This window comes from Punica granatum, chromosome 1, assembly GCF_007655135.1.
Source record: "Punica granatum isolate Tunisia-2019 chromosome 1, ASM765513v2, whole genome shotgun sequence".
In the NCBI taxonomy this organism is placed as follows: Eukaryota; Viridiplantae; Streptophyta; class Magnoliopsida; order Myrtales; family Lythraceae; genus Punica; species Punica granatum.
This window is the reverse complement of record NC_045127.1, coordinates 12782781-12805525: the sequence shown is the minus strand read 5'-3', so window position 1 is coordinate 12805525 and position 22745 is coordinate 12782781. Positions and strand designations below refer to the sequence as shown.

The 22745-nt window shown below is 40.4% G+C and overlaps 1 protein-coding gene and 2 long non-coding RNA genes across 8 annotated transcripts in view; 1 reads left to right on the top strand and 2 right to left on the bottom strand.

Moving 5' to 3' along the window:
* LOC116198673 (protein GFS12) overlaps positions 1–20099 on the bottom strand; it is a 54681-nt gene extending 34582 nt beyond the window's left edge. Inside the window, exons 1-16 of one of the 4 annotated variants that reach the window (XM_031528888.1) lie at positions 19703–20099; positions 19537–19619; positions 16715–18838; positions 16199–16526; positions 15899–16114; positions 15733–15805; positions 15441–15646; positions 15290–15352; positions 14464–14675; positions 14261–14372; positions 13665–14183; positions 12921–13231; positions 12311–12554; positions 12123–12196; positions 11467–11602; positions 10655–10990 (exon numbers count right to left, since the gene is read on the bottom strand). In XM_031528888.1, the coding sequence (XP_031384748.1) occupies positions 10838–10990; positions 11467–11602; positions 12123–12196; positions 12311–12554; positions 12921–13231; positions 13665–14183; positions 14261–14372; positions 14464–14675; positions 15290–15352; positions 15441–15646; positions 15733–15805; positions 15899–16114; positions 16199–16526; positions 16715–18838; positions 19537–19619; positions 19703–19828 (4980 nt within the window). In that variant the 5' untranslated portion in view covers positions 19829–20099 and the 3' untranslated portion in view covers positions 10655–10837. Of the gene's footprint in view, positions 1–10654; positions 10991–11360; positions 11603–12122; positions 12197–12310; positions 12555–12920; positions 13232–13664; positions 14184–14260; positions 14373–14463; positions 14676–15289; positions 15353–15440; positions 15647–15732; positions 15806–15898; positions 16115–16198; positions 16527–16714; positions 18839–19536; positions 19620–19702 lie in introns of those variants that run through there. The other 3 variants (XM_031528897.1, XR_004155362.1, XM_031528907.1) reach the window with 3 other exon arrangements.
* On the bottom strand, positions 6774–9304 carry LOC116198693. 3 transcript variants are annotated; one of them, XR_004155367.1, is made up of 3 exons: positions 8916–9304; positions 8760–8824; positions 6774–8560 (listed from the first exon to the last, which is right to left on the bottom strand). It is a non-coding gene; the product is annotated as an uncharacterized LOC116198693 (long non-coding RNA). The 3 variants fall into 3 exon arrangements; XR_004155366.1 differs by having other exon boundaries at positions 6774–7908; positions 8344–8560; positions 8760–9286; XR_004155364.1 differs by having other exon boundaries at positions 8760–9304.
* On the top strand, positions 20027–20512 carry LOC116198706. Its single transcript, XR_004155370.1, has 2 exons — positions 20027–20127; positions 20263–20512. It is a non-coding gene; the product is annotated as an uncharacterized LOC116198706 (long non-coding RNA).
* The last annotated feature ends 2233 nt before the right edge of the window (positions 20513–22745 follow it).

Genomic DNA, 22745 nt, shown 5'->3' with positions numbered 1-22745 from the left:
TGTCATGCTTGCTTGGTCAGTTCATATTCGCTCCATTTTCTTTTTCCATATAAAATAATATGAATAGTCAAATATTCAAAATTTCATTGCCTATTTGACATCGGATATACTAATAAAGGGATAATGATACTGTTTTTTGTGTCACTCAGGTGAATGATGAAGTAAGATCTCTTATGTCAAGGTCCAATATTTCCTTAAATTAAAAATGGTAAGAAGTAATAGCAATTGTATAACTTTCTTTTTGGGTAAATATAACAATTGTGTAACTTTTCTTCAGTGTACGGTAAATATAACAATTATATAACTTGAAAATTTGGAGCTAAATATAACTGTCAGTTTTCTAATAAATAAAATATAAAATTCTTAATCTCAATAGAATAATAATGATTGATATAGAAAACCTCTCCAATTGATTGATTCTTTCATGGGCAGACAGGATCATCTTCCATTTCCAGCAACCAAAGCAGCAAAAATGGGACTGTGTCATCATCACGGGTGCACGGCACCCGACCACAGCCAACCATCGGACCATCAAGAGACCAACACTTTACTCCACTGGGATTTCATCAACAGTTCCGGAGCGGCTTGGCTTGCACAGCAAAGGCAGACCTACATCCTCTCAGACTGGGACTGTCAAGAGCTCATCTGAAGAGCAATACTTCGACGACTGTCTGTAGGGGCCAGACATGGCAGCCCGTATCCGGGCACTATCGCTGTTCAATGTGGAGCAATGTTCGGGTATGTGTACCAACTCACTCCTATGACAAGGAGAATTGTCTATTGTCCAGTGACCTGGATTGAGCAGAACTCTGACAAACATTGCATTGTTGTTGTTAATGAGCCAACCTCCAGGGACACGTGCCAATGATTGTAGCATTGACTGTCAATCATCATCAGCATCAACATCAACAGCATCCAAATAGCTTGGCGCTGCCATCACGAGCTGGCAAACCCGGACACGCCAGCAATTTTGCTATTGGTATGGAAGGCCGATCGTGCATCCTTTGCAGATCGTGATGGCAGACCCGAACCGCTATGCTGCTTTGCAGACTTCCCCAGAGACTCTTAGACTACACCAGGAACTTGATGCAGAGCTCCCTGAACCGACCCCCTATGTTTCAGAAAATCTTCTTAAGTAGAGAAATTTCCTCGGGAGAAAATAAACAATTTTGCTTTATTTATTTCCCTATTTTACGTTTGATTTCTGATAGATTCTACGGTACTGGTATTAAGCTTGGTTCCTGCACATGGATTACTTTTGGTTATGCTATGGAATTGTTATGGTGAAGTTGCGTGTCAACACGAACAGCTGCAAATAATATGCTAAGCCACCAAAGCTGATTATGATATGGCAGTTCAAGCATCCATTGGAGACTTTGTCAAGAAACCGGGTCGGCAGCCCGACTCGCCCCCCAGGCCATCTTCCCTGGAAACTGGTAGAAATCTCCTAACGAGAACGTTTTTAGGTTTCCTCTTCCACATATCAGGAGTGAGGGCGTGCAATTATGCTTCTTTATATATTTCCTTATTTTATGCATGATATTTCCGATAGATTCAACGGTACTGTTAATAAGGTTGGTTGGTGCCATGGATTTCTTCGGTGTTGCTATGGTACTTATGTGCCAGCATGAACAACTGAAAATACTACGCTAAGCCACCCGGGGTGCTGGAAAATGATAGCCAAAATATAACTAAATCTTCTCTTGAAAATACAACTGAAAATACAGCACGAGCCTCACCTGATTTCTTGAATTTCTTTTCTCCCTTTTCTTGATAAACTAAATCTTGAAAACCACTCATGCAATCAGTTAAACTCGAGACTACTGAAAGTGAAACTCCAAGACGCTCTGTCCCTCTCTATATATAGGGCATGAAGTTATTCAGTTGACTGCTCAATCATCTCAACTATTTATACTTTGTGGTCTCCCAAGAGTCAACAATCCGCAATGGGTCAACAGCAGTCAAATTACGATTCTTTGGCCTGCCGACGATCGCGAATGGCACAAAGATCGAGTGATCATCAATATGAAGATCAGAAGCAGGCCTGCCAGTTTGCCGCTGCATCATCTTCGAGGGCGGTATTTCAACTGCATTCCCGGTCACCGACTCCAGCCCCTTATCGCAGAGCAGACCATATCATTGTCGTCAGCACTGCTCAGATGGCTTTCTTGGCGACAGCAACAACCGAGCATCTTCATCGATGCCTTTGCTGGTGAAAGATCTGCATCAGGACCCACAGAACGATGATGTCAAACAAGGTAAATGATAAACAATCTTTCCGGGATCGAATTTAATCAGTTTATTATGTTTTCTTCCATATAAATAACACTTTGATTGCTTATTGTATTGAAACATGTGTACATCAATAGGCTGGATATTATATATGCATATTGAAACACAATACATTACGGATACGCGAATTCAAGATTTAACAGTTTCATCAACAAGAAGTTTATGTGGGAAGTCTCTCCGATTTAAATTCGACAATGATCTCATCTGTCTGATAAGCTGATACAGCAAGAAACTTCAATTGATTAATTGACCCTTTCATGGCCAATGGCAGGATTATCTTCATGGGCCATGGGACCAATAAGAGACCCTCGGTCTACCCCACTGGGATCTAATTATCAACAGCACCCGAGCGGCAAGGCCTCCACATAGCAGGCAGAGCCTCGACCGAATCCTCTCCGACTGGGACCATCAAGGACCCATTCGGACGCATCACTGGCCAATGCGGAGCAAAGGACGGGTATGTGGTCTAACTTACAACTATAACGAGGAGATTTGTCTGATGTCCGGTGATCTGGATTAAGCAGAACTCTGATAAACATTGCTTTGTTGTTGTTGATGCAGGGCCAGGGAACAGGGTTACGGGCCGGGGCCCCAAACCAGTGATGGTAACATCGGCTGAGAATTATCATCAGTATCAACAGTCACTGATTGGCTCTGCGCTGCCCTCATGTGCCTTCCAACCAGGAGACCTTCAAGACCAGCAGCTTGGGTCCACGTCATCGCACTTCGCAAAGGGCCCATTTGAGTACTCTGGATTGGTCAACAAGGACGCCATGACCGAGCAAAAAAAAGCGCATCCTGATACCACCTCGGGCACAGAAGATGAGAGTGCGCCCCAATGGCGCCTACCACAGCAACCAAGGCCAGCAACGGCACCACTGGCATCAAGGCCAGCAACACTGCCACTGCAGCCAGTGCCTGCAAAGCACCCCGGCTGCCACCAAGGCCAGCGAGCAATGCCGCTGCTGCAAACAAGCCCTGCAATGCCATCAGATTTAACAAGGTCAGCAAAGCCACCACCGCAACCAAGGCCAACAATGCCACCTCTCCACTTTCAGCCAATCAAAGAAGAACAAGAAGAAGGAGAAAAAGAAGAAGAAAAATGAGATCTTCTCCACTGAATGTCGAAAAATAAACCCAGTCTCTCTTTCCGGATGAGTTGAAAAATGAGTAGGTGGAGATCTGCATAGGATTTCTACTACTTTTTCTTCCAATTGAACTTAGTCTCTCTCTTCACTATTAAGCCTCCATTTGTATAAACATACGAAGAACTCGACATATTCGCCTGAGTACGTGGAAACTTGACTGTCATGATCATGAGCTGCTGAGGCAGAGTTTGCCAATCTAAAGTAGCCAGTTCACGGACACTGACTCCAACCCTTCCCGATCGAATATAATGATGGAATTTCCCATGGAAGTATGAATTCCCCTTTCCACATAATGAATGAGAATGTTCAGGCCGTGCAGTATCATACCATCTGAGCAATGGTTCATCGCATATACCTACTGTATTCTCCAGCTCTCCAACGGACTTGCTTTGCCTCGAGCTCGATGTCGGCATGTAAGCAGGCCCACTATTCGTCCAAGCCATTTAACTGACTATGGCAGAAACAAGTCCTACCATTAGTTTCCACAAATGGCTTAAGATCTCAAGCCACGCACAAGCTGTTTATTCTCCTCAGGTTCAAGGTGGATGTATTAATCTAGGAACTTGAATACAACATGCTGGGATTGATAATTCGAGAGATTCAACCGATCATGGTACCCAAAGGCCAGATCATGATTTCATCTTATGATTGGCTCTGGATCTCGTGAATTTCAAAACATGAAATGTACTCATATTATTGTGTAATGTCCTTGTTTAATTTGGGCAAGCACTTATAATTGGACTAGCTATAGATAACCTGCCACCATAGTGTGTTGAGATCGAACTAGTAGATTAATATTAGGAGATTCCGATGTCCTAGTAGGTCCAATATAACTAACAAATTAAGAGAGCCCTAAGATCGAGGAAGAGAAAGAGAACGGTTGTTAGGTGGTGAAGGGCAGTTGTTGCTGGCCTGGACGCAATGGGATTATCGGTAAAATATGGAACACAAATGGCTGCTGTTATGTGACCTCCTTGAGAAGTGATTAAAAGACTTACACTAAGCCACTGGTAGAGCCCGTGCGTTGCGCAAAATATGATGTATTTTATTTTTATTATTTATCAATTTCATCATGTACTTGTATAAAAATCAGATGTATCCCATGTGAAAATAATAGATTATAACCATTATTGAAACAAAAAATCATTTAAAATTCATGTTTTGTATATTGGTGTTAAATTATTGTATAGCACGGGTTTTTCAAATTATTGATCCCGAGATGGAGAGACCCCCCAAGGATCGTCAACTTCAAGATTTACGAAGGGCAGAAACACCCAGTGATCATCGGCAGGCCTTCCAGTTCCCAGTGCCTCATCATTTCAGTTGGGCTCAACGAGAGAAAGGCATCTTTCCTGCTGATCAGTTTCAGTGGCAGTCCCGGGACACCAACCGCACGCCCTCCTCACCGGATGTGCAGAATCATCAGCAGCCATTCAATGGCTTTTACCATGGCTGCAACGGTGAAGTATCCTCATCGCCGGACGCTGAGGCCCCACAGCAGCTTAAGAGCTACTTTGCATAGACAAGGACATCAAACAAGGTAAAATTAGGGGGGAGAAAAACATACTTTCGGTTCATCCTCCAGCAAACAAAACGGCAAAACCAGAAAGACCGACGGCAGGGCCATCAAGAGACCACCACTCTACTCCACCTGGATTTCATCAACAGCACCCGATTGGCTTGGCTTCCTCATCGAAGGCAGGCCCTCCATTACATCATCTCAGATTGGGACCAACAAGAGTTCATCTGGATGAGAATCACTTCGACAACAGCCAGCTGGGGCCAGACATGGCAGCCCAGGTTCAGGTGCTATCACTGGCCAATGCAGAGCAAAGGACAGGTATGTGTACTAACAAACTACTATGATAAACACATTGCGATCTGAATCAAACAGTATTCTGATAAACATTGCATTGCTGTTGTTGTTAATGCGGGCCAGGGAAGAGGGCTTCTGTGCAGACGCCTATGCCGGTGATGGTAGCATTAACCAAACATTGTAATAAGGATCTGCAGCACCCAATTGGCTTTGCGCTGCTGCCATCACAGGCCGACCAACGAGGAGACCATCAAAAGCAGCAGGTGCTCAGCGAATTTGAGCATGATATGAAAGCCCGAGCATTTCAGCAGACTTTGCCAGGAAATGGGGTAAGCAGCCCGACTCACCGCCCAGGCAGTCTTCCCCGGAGACTCTCTGACTGCTCAAGGAACTTGGTGCAGAGCTCCCTGCCCCGAGCCCCTATGTTCCGGATAATCCAGAAAACTAGAAATTTCATAGGAGAACATTTTTAGGCTTCCTCTTCATTATATCAGGATTGCTTAATTTTTTTAAGTTCCACTTATCTGGAGTTAGGATGTGGAGCTGTGCTGCTTGTTTTTTTCCCTTAATTTTACCATAAGATATACGGCAGATTGTTAATAAACTTGGCTGGGGAAAATTGATTATTTTAGGTCATTCTGTGGTACTATCACAGTGAAATTACATGTCCATACGAACGGCTCAAAAAGAGAAAATAATACGATAAGCCACACGGGGTGTCAGAATGGAGCCTAAACAATGACCAAATCGTTAAATCTTGAACTAGGCCAGTAGGAGCTGTGCAAGCCATACAAAAATCTTGAACTTCTTTGTTTCCTTTTCTTGATAAACTAAATCTTTAAAACCAGGAAGTGCATAAATCTTGAGAAACCACTGGTGCAATAGTTAAACTCGAGACTACTGAAATTCCAAGAAGCTCTCCCTATATATTGCATAAAGTTATCCAGTTGACTGCTCAATCATCTTAACTGTTTTATCTATCCACCCTACGTTCACCCAAGAATAGACAATTCGCAATGGATCAACAGCAGCCAAACGGCAATTCTGTTCCCCATCCAAAATCACGAACGGCGCAAACATCGAGTGATCATCAAGATGAAGATCAGCAGCAGGCCTGCCAGTTCACCACTGCATCATCATCGAGGACAGGGTTTCAACAGCATTCCCCAGTCACCGACTCTGGCTCCTCCAACTCGCCGAGTGGACAATATCACCATGGCTTTTATGGTGACAGCAACAGCAGAGCACCCTCGTCATCGCCTTTGGTGGGCATCGAACAAGGTAAAATGATAAACCATCTTTCCGGACACAAATTTAATCAGTTTATTAAGTTTTTCTTTTGATTTTTAATGTCTTTCGAAAAAAGTATATAGTCTTTCTTCCATGAGTATACATCAATAGGCTGGATATATGTGCATATTGAAACACAATTCATTATGGATATGTGAATTCGAGATTTAAGCGTCCCATCAAGAACTTTCAGATAATATATGGACCACACCCTGCGATTCACAAAATCGGAAATCAGCAAAGAGTTTATATAGGAAGTTTGTCCGACTTAAGTTCAAGGAAGCAATGATCTCCTCCCTGTTCGGAAAATGCATCCTCTGTTTTTACAAATTTGATAAGCTGACTGCAAGAAACTTCAACTGATTGATTGTTACTTCCATGGGCAATGGCAGGATCATCTTCCAGCAACCAAGGCAGCAAAAATAAAGAGATTGTGTCATCATCACCGATGCAGGGCCCCGGACAGCCGATGGCCACGGGACCATCAAGGGACCTTAGGTCTACCCCTCTAGGATCTCATCATCAGTACCCGAGTGGCAAGGCCTCCACTTCGAATCCTTGCCCACTGGGACCGTCAACAACCCATTTGGGTGCATCAGTGGCCATCGCGGAGCGAAGGATGGGTATGTGTACTAACTGACTACTATGATGAGGAGGATTGTCTGATGTTGGGTGATCTAGATCAAACAGAACTCTGATAAATATTGCATTGTTGTTGTTAATGCAGAGCCAGAGAACAGGGTTTCTGCTCAGGGCCCCTCGCCAGATTTAGTAGCATCGGCCGGACATCATCATCAGTATCAACCAGGAGACCATCAAAAGCAGCAGGTGCTCAGCGAACTTCACCGTGATATGAAAGCCCAAGCATCCCTTGCAGACTTTGCCAAGAAATGGAGCAAGCAGCCCGACTCGCCACCCAGGCCTTCTTCCCCAGAGACGGTTAGACTGGTTAAGGAACTTGCTGCAGAGCTTCCTCCCCCGACCCCCTATGTTCCAGATAATCTTACAAAAAATGGAGGGCATCCTCTGTCAGTGGGCGGGAGCAACACTATGGGCCACCCAAGGTCGGGAACACTGAGTGATCATCAGTGTCACAAGCAGCAGGCCAACGCCACCTCGGGCATAGAAGACGAGAGGGTACTCCACCAGCCGCCACCACCCCCCCAATCGCCACCTAGGCCAGCATCGCCACAGCCGCGATCAAGGCCTGCAACTCCAGCACAGCCACTAAGGCCTGCAACACCACAGCAGCCACCAAGGCCAGCAACGCCAGCACAGCCACCAAGGCCAGCAACGCCAGCACAGCCACCAAGGCCAGCAACGCCATCACCCTATACTCTCGATGATAAGCAGTTTCCTCCACTTTCAGATGAACACAGGAAGAGGAAAAAGAATAATAAGAAGTAGATGGTGATCTGGGCTGCTTTGCTTGTTAGTATTTTCCTTTTGCTTTTCTTCTTGTTGTCTAAGAGATATTCATGGACTCTGATTAGAGCTATATGATATCTTTTTTTCTTTTTTCGGAGTATTGAAAATAAACTCAGTGACTCTTTACGGATGAGTTGAACGGATGGAAGGAATTCTGCATAGGATTTCTGCTACTTAATCTCCGCCGAATTGAACGAAGTAAGAAATTCCACCCATTTTAGATAATACTTCAGTTTTTCCCAACTTAGAGAGAAAGTTCTGACCTTTGCACGTTATTGATAAGCATTGGCAGTTTTCTAGATCAATTACTATAGTGTTGGTGCAACCACGAGCTCCAACCATATAAGATGTAGATGCTAGTTAAAGTACCTCATCAAGACTTTGATAGAGAGGAACCCCGATCTTGTTTCTCGAAATCGACACAATATCTTGGCCCCAGATGGAGAAACCTGATACAGGATCTGTGTGGCCCCCATAGTCTGCCTTCTAATATCCCGGCCCCAAGGCATAAGTATCAAAACCGTGCCGGATATCAAACCATAAAAGCATGGGCTCTTGAGTCAATTTGGTTCCTCCAGACTGGTTCCTGTATAGATATTGGCGAATGCAGAGCAACAGATGAGTATGATGAGAACTGTCCGATCCCGGTGATGTGGATTAGAAAACTCTCTCTAGTAAAACGCAAAAGCATTGCTCTGAATGGTTTAAGGAGAACGCTGATAAAGATTGTGTAGTTAATGTTAATACGGGGCCAGAGGACAGGGTTTCTACTCAGGGGCCCATACCAAGTGACCGTGACATCGATTGAACATTTTATTATCGGCATCATCAGTACCCAATTGGTTAGCCACTGCAATCACGAGCAGGCCATGTTAGAAAACGATACCAAAGACGTAGTGGAAGCGGAATAAACAATAAATGAAAATTTCATCCATTTATACAATCAAGATCGACATCTGAAATCTAATTCAGAGATGCAGTCCTCGTTTGCCTGATTCGTACTTCCCTGCAGAGACTCAACAGCATTACCCAGACACCAACTTTGGGCTGCTCTCCTTGCAGAGCGAACGATATCATCAGCAGTCCCAGGAAGAGGCGTCTGAAGACTGAGAATCATTCTGTTCGCTTAGTGAGGTGTGGTTAGTGTCTAGGTAAAGCTGTTGAAACTCGGTAAGGAAGCGATGTTGACTCTGCAACGATGATCACAACAGGCAAGGAAGCATTCTGGTTGCTCCATTGTTGTTGTGGGGAAAAAAAATATAAGCATCTATAAGGAAATCGTTTGAGATTTATGATCCAAAGATTGATATATATATATATATATGCTAACTTTTTCCACCCACTGATTATTGTATAGAGTGGTTATTTTTAAATGAATCTTTGAAAGATATGTATTTTTTTGGCCAATATATATGTGTGTGTGTGTATAAGTATATTCAAGATATCACAGATCTTGTGAACCGGATCTATCTGAATTTCATTAGAGAGGAGGACAAATCTTTTCTGTTTTTGGTGGAAAGGAGAAATCTATTTGATGAATAGAGGAGAAATCTGATATCAATGAATTATATTGTTTTTTTCAAAAAACAAATCAGATTTATTAAAATAAAGAGGAAAACAAATTAGATTATATTTTATCTAGATTCTATATGACAGTTACAAATAGGTATCAACATACAAATACACATGGGCCTACTCAGCTCTCAAACAATACGTCTACAACTAGAGGCGAGTTAATTAAATTTATGCTTTGATTTTTTTTTCCTCTCATTTTTATCTCAATTTTTCTTTTTCTTTTTTATTTTTCTATAACTTTTGCTTCTTTTTTTTTTCTCCTCATATTTTTTCTCAAGATTGGTGATATTTTTTCTCAAGATTGGTGATATGACTTTGATCTCTTGAAGAGCCACCTCTATACATAAGTTCTCAGAAAGTAAATTCGTCGACCAATAAACATTGAGAAACTTGTTTGTTTATTTTATTATGTTTGTTTTACTTCTGACTCTTGAATGAATTTTTCTTTTTAATTCTTAATTATAATTATTTTCAGATTGATGTACTATGTCATATAATGCATGGGCTCCACGACTAATATATATATATATATATATATATATATATATATATATATATATATTTCTACAGGGTATTCCGAACCTGTGATATAATACAGGTTTCAAGTAGAGTCCGATTCTAGATCTCATCATGATAAGACTCGATTCCAAAATCTTGAAACTGGTTATCTAAAGGGTAGGATCCATATGCCTTAAAAAATACGAGATGCTCAGACTCTCACACCCCTACTTTCTAACGTATTAGAGGCATTGTCGAAGACCTTTTGTTTACCTATAATACCAGATTTTGGATTACTCAACTCACATCTTCAACTACTCATCAGCAATGGCTGGGTCATTACCTGATCAATTCCCCTCAAATCATCCTAACACGAACAATAATGGCAATCCATTGAAACCATCCTAAGCCGGAGCAATGCCATCCCCTGAAATGATGGAGCCGATTGAGGAGGAGGTGGAGATTGAGTTTTGAGGGAGGCAGCAATTGGAAGTGGTAGATGAGAGCCCGGAAACATTCTTCTTCAGCTGCAACCATCAGAGAACGTTCAGAACTGCGAGGAGAGCAAGAGGCAGAACTCAGAAGTACCTTTTAGGTCAGAGAACAATGCCGATAACAAGACGCAGGGAGATGCATTGCCATTACAAAGAGCGTCACAACTTTACAAATTTTTGCGAGTAGAAACATTATATGTATACACACTGAAAATAAATAAATAAATAAATGAATAGCTTTACAAGAGATGCCTCCAATTTTTATCCTACTATCATCTAGCGTTCTTAACATGCATCTAGCAGCAGATCCTCAAGTAGCCATCTTCCGTCCCAACCAGAAACAGCCGTGAGAAAGGAAGGATGCAGATGCTCGATAACGTGGACAAGTTTTTCGTGCCCTGCTGGTTCATGTGGAGATTCTGAGGTACAATAACCTGATGAAGCCCGTCCTGAGTCAGGACAATCAGAAAGTTGCTATCATAACAAATCGTAACAGTTGAACAAGTACGTTCTGTGACAGAGTCAGGAACCATTCTTTTTATGGACAACTCCATGTTGGGGTAAGTACTGAACTAGCAATCTCCTCAGACATAGTTTGATCATACATTTGAAAATCACTTTCAGGTCGAGAAATGACTTTCTGGAACTGACAATCCATTTTGGAAGCAAAGTTCAGGAAATCCTGGGAAACAAAATTTTGGAAAGTATTGTACGCTGAGGAATTGGGGGAAAATATCATTCGTGTCAAACTGAAGTAGGAAATTGTACCCATTTTAGATAATACTTCAGTTTTTCCCAACTTAGATAGAAAGTTCTGACCTTCGCACGTTATTGAGAAGCATTGCCAGTTTTCTAGATCAATTACTATAGTGTTGGTGCAACCACGAGCTCCAAACATATAAGATGCAGATGCCTGTTAAAGTACCTCATCAACAGACTTTGATGGAGAGGAAACCCCGATCTTGTTTCTCGAAATTGACACAACATCTTGGCCCCACATGGAGAAACCTGATACACCATCTGTGTGGCCTCTTAAAATGGATAGCTGAGATGGCAAATTCCTGCAAGTAAAGGTTTCAGGCAATGAGAAAGGACCACCAGATGACGATCTTTCTATAGTGACCAAATTCCGCTCAGATGAAAATAATCTCTAACTTCCCCTGCACAGTTCTCTAGGGATCAGCTACTGGAATACATAGTTGAGAACGACTCATACTACCAGAATTAAGAACCCTTAGACAAGAAAACCAAAAAGCTGCCAACTCATGGAAAAGTGGGTTAAGATGGACAACAGTGTTACATGGCACAACAAACTTGTTGAGAGAATGTATCTTGTAATGGGGGCATAATTACCATTTACCAAATCTAAGAGCTTGCTGCCCTAAAGAGGTAATTGAGAACATAATCAATGCCCTAAAATGTAAGCCAACGTAATAGCAGAGATTGCTCAAATATGGACATGAGAATATTTGGTGATTACTTGTGCCAAATGAACCTAAGACTGAATCAGCAACTTCTGATGGTTTCAAAGCAAACAATTACCTAAACCTTATACATCAAACAGATTTATCATGTTGTTACCTTCTCAAGTCCCAAACCCGTAAGGTCTTGTCGAGAGAGCTCGAAACAAGCAAATGAGGCTCCGGTGCAGCCAACTGCACATTAAATGTGGATATAAAAATTGGGATCAGAAAAAATAATAATAATAATAATAATAATAATAATAATAATCAAATGAGATTTTATTTCCAAAGACGAAATAGTAGTACCTTTGTCACATAACCGTCGTGGGCCTTCCACGAGGCAAGTACGTTACCACTTCTCGAATCAAATAACCGACAGTGACCAGAACTTAGCCCAGTGGCAATCCATGAAGGTGAGGTCGAAGCTCTATCTGGTAGCACATTGTCGGACCCGCATGAGCTTATTGCAGAAACGAGAGAAGGGAAACCCGAGTCACCAAGTTCACCCCGCCAACTGTGAAGCTTCTGACCTTGGGAGATATCAATAAACCTGTGAGGCCAGATTAGAGAATTATAAACTTCAATAAATCTAGGATTTTTTTTTAACTTATATCTGCTTCCAAATGCAAGCTAAAGCATAGGGAAATGGCTGTGGTTGGTCTTCACAAATAGTTATAATTTTCTGTATTATTGGAAAGATGCGCTCAAAATCATTTTCTTCTTCAAACCTGTCTTTTCAGCTCTCACTGACAGCAAAGATAAATTCCATTGCTTTAATAGTAGACCACAAAGAAAATGTTGAATCCCAATCAGACATTTATTAATTGTGCTTTTTCATGTTTGCCCAGAATAAGAAAATGCAAAAATGAGCTGCTCTTTTTTTTTTTCTTTTATTAGGTAAACAAACCGAATTCACCTAATAGAGCCATTTCCAGTGCCAACTATAAGCTTGTCACTGAACTCCACATGATGCATGCAAGTGTACAAGCTCCCATCGAACGCACTTGACAATAGACCTGTTGAGAGTGAATTTGAACCCAATACATTTGCAGAGTCGGCGTTGATACTCGATGGAGATAATATGGGGCTCCCAAAGTGTGTAGAATCAGTTGTGGGTTCAGCAAAAACCGATATTACTTTCCCTGTTCGGCTGTTCCACACATGTACAGTTCCATCACAAGATGCAATCCTTCCGCTAGAAGACAAGACACATATGTCGTTAACAACCTGATCATAAGAGTAGGAATTAGCAATCCACAAAACAAAAGTACCAATGAAAACATGCTATTTTTCTCCATCTCTCGTTAAATAATGAAGAAAACAAGAGAATGTTCGCTTGTCGAAATACATCTAACTGGAAATTCAACATGTCATTTTTTTGTTTACGTCATATCCTTAGAGATGAAAAACTGGACGAGAAGCACTTGCCCCAGTGTCCCGGTATAGATGCAATGACCTCTAATCCAATACATAAAATACCTAACCCTCGTTCATCATCATAGAGAAAATATGCAAACTATGGGTTTTTTATACATATACAATAAACATTTATACACATAGACCATCATTATCTTGCCATACCTTTTGCATATTGACAGCATCAGATGATATGCAACAGCAGGAAGAGCAAAATGACAACGTATATATCAGAGTAACTAACCTCCTCATGGCCGTAGTAGCCCAACATACTATTCATTCTCATCAGATCCCACTTCTGAACGGTCCCCTTAAAACCAGGGCAAATCCCAGCAGTAAAAACTGTAGATTCATCTTCGTACGCAGCCACAGATCTTAGGGTGCCATTATGTGCCCGCACCGAGTACAAAACGCAAGCTCTGATTTTCCAAGGAAGCTCATCTTTTACACTCCCCACCCGAGCAAGATATTCAGGTCCATCCCAGCTGTTAACTGGACTAGGAAACCAGAACCAAGGTTCACGATTCATATAATTTGTCATCACTGCATTCCCTTCAATGGGACTCCCATCAACTTTGTTATATCTCTTCCTAGACAGATTCTTCGAAACTCTAGTCCCTTGAGATTGGGGAATCGACCAACCAACTCCATTTAGCAGCATCTTTGCAGGACTATTCTCATTTCTAACTCCTTGACTAACAAGAGACCTCTTGGAAACAGAATTTTCTGGACTTCCTCTGGGTGATTCTCCTGTACATTCCCACTGAATCATGACAGTTTAAGACGTGTGAAGTGAAACGTTTCTACAAATTGGAAAATAGCACTTAACTGTTAACAAACCTTCCAGTTATGACGCCGCAGAAGGAACTGCTCGAGAAGCAACCATGTGGCACAACATTGACGGAGTTTCTCTATTCCGAGAAGAGTTGCAAATGAAGGATACAGAAGCAACCTGCACAGGAGGACAAAATAATATAACTCCTAATTTATACATCTTATGATTCTATGGACAGAAAACAGGTGAAAGAGGAGGATACACATACACAAGGTCCATTCGGCTCTCAATGCCAGGGCCCTCATTTATTTTCAGCTTAGAAGCCTTCAAGCTCCTTCCAAGAGAACTGCCTGATCCACTGGCAGTTTCTTGAGAGAAAGCAAGCTCATCAAAAAGCCCCTTAAGTTGCGGAAGAACATGCAAAGCTGTCAAATCAGGTCCAATCCTTTGGCATAGTGCCAGTAACATGGAAGCAGCAACCTAACAAAAGATGATATTTGGCCTTGGTGAAAATACTTATAAGAGGAGTCCAAGAAAAGACATTGATGCATTGATTGTAGGCTGCAGACTATGAAGGAAAAAAAACAAAATTATAAAGCCGCACTGTATATGCAGAGTACCGATCTTGAATTCAAATTTATCTCAACACCAATAAATTCTACACCGGCACTTGACTCAACAAATAAACCAGTAGAGTCTGAAAGTATGTATATTTTGCTTATTAGTGGATCGTAAAAGAAACACGTGGCAAAGGCTGTTCTTATCTGCAAAAGGTTCTGATTTAGATAAGAAATAAAAAGAAAGAATTCGTACAGCAACAACCAGTATTCAACATTCTAGTCTCCTGAGTTTTGCAAGATCATTGTTGAAGAAACTTACAGGACCCAATTATTGTCTAGCATAAAATAGTTGTTCCAGAAAAATGTGTTCATAATGCAGCCATACCATCATAATTGTTTTCCTTTTTCACTCTCTAAATGCCAAGCTAAGTTTATTAAACAATGAAGACAACTCAAAATAGCACTTATTCAAAGTAAGTACAGCTAAAAGAGTGACAGAAAGCAAGAAAAGGAAAAGGTCAACCCTGCATTTACCTGGAGTACTGAAACTTCCAGACAGGTTTGCATGAGAATAATCACATGGAGGCAATTCCGGTCCTGCACTATTAGAGTACTTCCCCAATTAATTTATAGAGCTTCACATTAATAGTCTGCAACTAAATAAACGTGATAAGAATTCACGCACTTGGATCAGCTCTTTGACAACTACCTCCCCTGGCAAGAAAGCAAGTAAACCATCCAATGTTACTAGACAATCAATAAGAGCTAAACCACTCCAGCTCTGTATAGGCTCAGACTTATTCATGCATGAGACACTGATACAGACATGGACCATGTGTTTAAGCAATGGTAGCATCTGTTTGACAATAAAAGAGTCCCCTAAAAGTCCACCTGAAAAAGTCAAACTCAAAACAAAATTAGCAGATAGGATTTAGCTATTGAAGGAATGATGATACGTGTCAATGAACCAAGAATACCAATTCTAATCAGCACATCAATTCCATCTGGGGAGAGTCCCTTCCCAAAGCACTGGATCAAGGGTAAGATTGTCTGCATCAAGCTCAAACTTTAGTAGGAAATATCTTTACTGCAAATTGCAATCGAAAAAGAATGAAGAGCCTTCACTAAATGAAAGGGCTTAACCTGATGAATTGTAACAGGTATACCAAGCTCTTCACTAGAGCCAATCAGCAGCACAGAAGCAGCACCAGCTGAAGTCTTATGGGGTGAAATATGAAGGTTTGATATGACCAGCGGATGCAGTTTTTCAAGATATGCATATTTACCAACCCGATTCCAAATTTCTCTAACAAAAGAATCTTGGAGAAGGGATACTTTTAGACGAGAATAACCAGTTGTCTGAAATCAAAATCAGGATGATTTATTAGTCAAAGAAACATCAGTAGAAGAATGAGCTAGTGAAGACAAAAGTTCGTATCTAGCCTGTAGAATTTTCTGAATACAAGGAACGATCAATGTTTTCACTGCTGATGGCTTCAAGCTCTTGATAAATTCCTCTAATAGTGTGCAAGCCCACTCAGCCTCTATATCTGATAAAGGAGTCGCGAGTAGAGGCAAGCAATAGGAAGTGGACTTTTCAGCTGCAAATGGCCCCATTGCTTTCAAGGCTCCTTGTTTTGCAAACGTTGCAAGATAATGCAGACGAGAACTATCTTGCCCAAGAAGTTGGAGTGGGGAGACAAACAAGTATGATGATTTGATTGATGCAGGAAAATAAGGAGATTCCAGAAGACTCTTGGCAGTGGGCCTCCTGGTAATGATCTCATGAGAACATATTATAGTCAAGAAGCAAAAAAGGATCTTTCTATTACACATAGTAATATCATAAGGAATGAGTACTCCAAGATATCCAAAAATACAAATTAATCTTAGAAAGATGCATGACTTGTCTACAAGAATGTATTACTCATTTAAAGTGGACAGGAGTCAAAATAATACCTTATCCAGTCTCTCTGGACACAAGCTTCAACAAGGACCCTTGTCAGGGGAGGAAGTTCTTCCACTGATCCTGGCAATATTCCATCTTCCAAATATAAGGCCAACGAGGTCGGGTCAAATAGTGGCCTCTTCAAATGAAGTTCTGCTAAGACACAACCAATAGAGAATATGTCCTCCGCAACATCTTCAGAAAGCTGTTTTGATGTATTTGATTTCTGCCTCCAAAGCAATAATTCTTGATATCCCATAAAATCTTCATCAGTCTCTTCAATATATTCAAGAAGATTATTAGAGTCAACACCAAAAGTCCGCCCGAAGTTTTGGATAACACATGGTTCAGATTTGGCGCAGTTGGTGCTCTTTCCCTGGGATTCTTCAAAAGCGTTAGTACTCTTAGCAGAACTACCAAAGCTGTAAAGAGGACTCAAATGCCGGGCATGTTCAGAAAATGCATATGCTTGTTCTAGTTCCTCCAAATTAGCTGTTCCAGAAAGAAGAGATTTTTCAAACGCCACCTCATTCAGGTCATCAAGATTCACGGTTGTTTTACCATGAAATTTACTGGAATGACTTCTGCGGATGGGATGAGGCCGATTAAAAAGCTGTCTGCGCCCGATAGATCTTGGCAAAGAGGGATCAGAAGAAGGCAGCATGACATTCTTAGCAGCAACAGCTGCCTCACCAGACATTTTGTATCCAAACGTCACATCGATCCACATATGCAGCTGGCGAGACACCCGTTCACTTTCTAAAGCATCTCTATGCATTTTAATGAACTCCTCAGGACTGCTTGCCCAAGAAGGAATGGCCAAATTTGTCATACCAGAGTGGATAGAATTGAAAATTTGCGGGTCGAAGTAAAATTCGGGTATGCACTCATCTGGAGTCCACTGGTATAGCCTCTGCATGGTAGAGGGATATTCATTGGGCTCATAAACTGATCGGACAGCCAATCGTAGAACACTCAAAGGTAATCTCCTAGCTTTGTAGCTGCACACAGCCAGTTCAGAAAGACACTCATCAGACACGTGATGAGGTATTTCGGATGTTAAATATGTGAAATCTAGCTGTTCGTCCCCTTTTGCCAGCCTCCACTTACTCTTGCTCAAGTCCCGCCACCCTGCATCAGAATTTTCATCTGGTAGGGTGCTAAAATCTATCACCCATGGCATTACAGGATGAAAGGTGTGGTCTCCCCACCTTCTCCCAGCTAATTTGTTCAGGACAAGCAGATACTCAAAATTACTCAGTTCTCCACTCCACCATCTTTTAAACTCAGAATGCCAGTCCACAGATCCAGAAACCTTCAAATCTGCGTAAAGTCCCTGATACACACAATCGTCCATGCAGCAGCCAATCCTAGATCTAGTGCTCTGGGTAGGGGTGCATTCAACATTTACTGAGACAGACCCAAGCTTCTCAGAAACCGAAATCCATGACCAGCAGGACTTAGTGATCATTATAGCAGATGGACTTATGCTACCATGGGCAAGCCCTAAGTCATGGAGGTAAGCAAGGGCTGAAAGAAGCTGGTATACCAAAAACCTTACATCCCACTCTGACAGCAAAACATCGGGACTGAAATGTAGAATATTTTCCAAGGTATATGGAGTCTTAGGAAGCACCAAATTGATATAATCAAATGATTTAAGCATACCAATAACAGGAGCTACATTTGGATGCCTTATAGAACAAGGAACACCTATTTCACCAAATGATTGCACCCCAACTAATCGAAGAAAATTCACAGCATCACGACCAGTGGCTTTCCCTTCAATCAGGAGACTCAGGGAGCGTATGATGAGATCTTCCTGTGACCCAGACAGAAAATGTGAAGCAAGCTCCTCGAACATAGAGATGCATCTAGGAGCTGCATATGCTATAGGTGCCAGTGCATTAATAGTCCTCAAGCAAGAAGATGTAGACAAGTAGTCGCAACTACAACATCTTGATATTGATCCTTTAGAGCTTTTACCCTTGCCACAGTCAAAATGGCTCTCAGATTGTTTTGGAGGAGGATCCGCACCATCTTGACCCTGAGGAGTTGTGCTACTGCAGACTTCTGGCTTAACTTCAGAAGGAACCATATCATTGATCCTACTGCTGCTCTCAATACAATCATCACTGCAGTAGTAAAGAGACTATGAATAAGCATGAGCGACTGTTATTATATTAATTTAGTGAGATTAGGGAAGGACCGGGAACGTATGATTGACAAAAGCAAAATGATTTGTCTCAATTAAAATTCCAGGCCCCCAGTCCCAGTAAACTTGATCCCATTTATAGTACAGCATCATGCAAGTTGAAGATGAGGGTTCAGCATGCAGGGTTGTACCACAGAACCTTCAGCCTATCACATGTATATATTAGTCGACTAAATATTTGGTTCCCGAATTACCTTTGCTAACTCACTTACATATCTAACAGCTTGAACCAGAAGTTCAGACCAAAAAATTTATAATTTTGAATTAAATAGAAAGCAAAAGGAGGTTTTTGAAATTTGAACTAGGACATGCCTCTATGATATTGTGTTAATTTCCCATGATTGTCAGCCCAATCCACATAAGATGTCGGGAAGATCAAACTTATTAGACACACTGCACAAATTTAACTCCCTTGGTCTGCTTCATCATGTATGATTTCCAAACAAAGCACGCAATTAATCTAGTAAAGCCATCTCATTCAATGGAGTAGATCGGTCTCACCCATCAATACCAAATTATCAACTAATCTGCCTAAAAAACCTTGCCTAACTGATCAGAGAATCCAGATTAATACGCCAAAGCAGCGCAGAAGACGAGTAAGCTATCAACGATTCTCACATGTATCTCGCCAAGCAACTATGCTGATCGCTGCGCAAGTACTTCAGAATGAACTGAGAAGCTTCTCCCTCGAAAGCAGCCACCTGCAGCAACCCAACTCACCAGCGGTCAGCGGCACACCTAAAGAATCCGTAACGAAATCAACCTCAATCAGCAGAGGAAGGACCTGAACAACGGCGGCGGAACCGAACGGGAGAGGCGTATCGGATAGGCCGTAAGAGAAGGCAAGCCCGCCGGAGTAGTCGGACTGGATTCGCCGCTCGAGGCACTCGAAGCAAAAGCGGTCCTCCATTTTCTATGACCTCAACTCAAGGAAAGGTTCTTCGAGCTCCTTCAGCTTTCCTCCATTGTCGCTTCAGCGTCGTATGAAGTGCTTGGGAAGTTACAGAGCCTCCATTGATCCACTCCAACGTACAAGTCTGCAGAATCTTCTGCTGGGAATTTCACTTCCCGTTGGAGAAGGCGACGGACGGAGGAGACAGCAACGCTGCCGTTTCGGCTATTGGTACAACCGTTGACCGTCTGCTGCACTCTCTGTGTACAGCTACAGGCCAAAACGCAGACTTCGGGCATTTCTGCAACCTTCAAAAGGTTTTGGGACAATAACATGAATTATGAAACCATAAATGGTCCTTAAACTTTATTATGTTCCAGACCTTATTCCTCCACTTTATTTCATCTCTCCACTTTTAATTTTTAACCAATCAAGCCCCTCAATTTGCATAGGTATACAATTTCATCCCTCCATTCAAATAGCATGGAGGGCCGGTGCATTAGCTGTGGAATCTAGGGGTGTAGGCGAACCAAACTGAACCAAGCCCGAAGAGGCTCAAACTCAGCTTGATGATTTTCTTGTAAGCTCGAGCTCGAACTTGGTCGAGTCAGAATATCCGAGCTCTAGCGTGACTTGTTATACAAATCAAAGCCTCGAACTTGTACAGGCTCGAATAAATTCGAATTTGTCTAGGCTTGATTATTTTCTCATGAACTCGAGCTCAAACTCGAGTTTGGTTGAGCATGAATGTCTGAGCTCTTGCTCGGCTTGTTATGCAAATGGAGCTGGAAACCCACACAACAATTATAAACTTGTAAGCCCATGCAACAAACTATATCACAAAGTTATAATCCAAGTGATACTGATTGTCGAGTTATACATTATAAAATTCGATTCGATAAAAAAAATTCTGATGAAATATTATAAAATTTTGAAATCTTTTCCTGTCTTTTATAATAAAAAATAATAAAAACAAGTGGTTATATGATAGGCGTATACAATCTAAAAAAAAGAAAAGAATAGCTTAGAAGAAGAGGATTTGGTGCAGTGTACGTGTCCCCACCGAGAACCATGAGGTCTTCGGTTCAATCCTCGCTAGTGGAACTTTCGCAACCCTTTATTTAATTTATTATATTTATTCTTGTACTAGGTCATAAGCATGTGTTATAAACAAAAAAAAAAAAAAAAAGAGCTTGGGTAATAAGGCCGTTAGAGGGACGTGTCCTTATTTGTTATGTATCTATATTGTATTTGTATCAATAAATTTATTATGTTTTCAATAATAGAAACACTTGAATATACTTCCAAAATTATTGAACTTTTTCCACTAAAATTGATTATTTAAAGAATAATGTATTATTTTATTTACAATTTTCAAGTGGTCATATATTACTTTACTTATAAAAATTATATATCAATTTTTCTAATTTTATTCGTGCTCTTCTTAATTTTTAATTTTCTAAACTTCAGTCTTCCATGAGAAATCCTTTTATATAGAACTATCCCACAATTTATCATATCAATTTATATATATATATATATATATGGTAAAATCAACTTGAAATGCAATAAATGCACTTTAATTGATGCATTTGAAAAACATAAAAAAAAATATAATCTGATAACATTAAAATACTAACAAAAAGTACAATGCCTTTTTTTATCAAAAGTAACCAAAGATAAATCATTAAAGATAATGAAAGTTTTAAAATTTTACCAAAAGCATATAATACTAAAAAACTAAATCTATGAATGTGACTGTATTGGACATTTTCAATTTTATTATAATAATATTTCCGTTTACATCTAAAACTGATGATCATGTTCGAATATTAAAATAATAATATAATTAACTCATTACATTTAACATTATTGAAGCTTGAATACAATGAGAAATACGTATATAATTAAAATAAACTTGTGCAATGCACAAGACGATTTGTTGTTAAGTGATTATTGAATTATAAAACTTACTCTAATTGTAATTATAATTAGAGGGTTTTACGCCATATATTTCATGGTTTTACCATTTTCTCAAATCTATCAAATACTTTAAAAATTATCCAAAAAAGGTTATAATTTACATCTCGTTCCAAATCTATTACGATGTCAATTTGTCCATCAATGAAATGTGGGTGACCCCAAACATATCCCATGATTTTAATTTTTTTTCACAAATCTATCTCGGGCAAAATGCCACAGTGGTAAAGATCGGCTCACTTACATTTCACGTCAGTAGCATTGTTACATGTTAATAGAGAAATTAACGTTATGATAGATTTAAAATCAGATATAAACCATGAGCATTTCTGAATAATTTTTAAACCATAGGATATCTAACATAAATATCCCTTATAATTACTTTGATTTTCACACGAACAATTACTCTACTTTATTGAAATTTATTGTTAAAATTGCATTTGATGATGAAAAATATTATAATTCTAAATAATAAAATTCATCTTTCTGAATGAGATTAGTTAAAAAAACATGATAACTACTAATTAATATACAAAAAATCAACTCGTGCAAGTATGGGATAGAGCACTAGCATATTTTCTAAATTGAATGCTTAATATGCATATATATTCTCATTAATTCCTTGAGAAAATTTTTCGGAAATAACTATATCCTTATATGTGCTCACATATTCTATGATTACAAGTTAATATGTAAAAACAAATACTTTCTATAAATTATTCTCTCAAGATCACTTTAGATTTTAGACATGTGAATCACGCGAGTAAATTAACCTAGTAACATACTATTATGAGATATATATCTGGCCAAATAATTATGGCCTCACATATGTAACATTTATATATATGTCATAAAGCTCGATTACCTTTGCCAGCTTCTCAAATCAACTTCTATTAAGCTTGAGCTCAGCTCGTTCAATTAGCACACTTAGCTCGAGCTATATAAAATCGAGCCG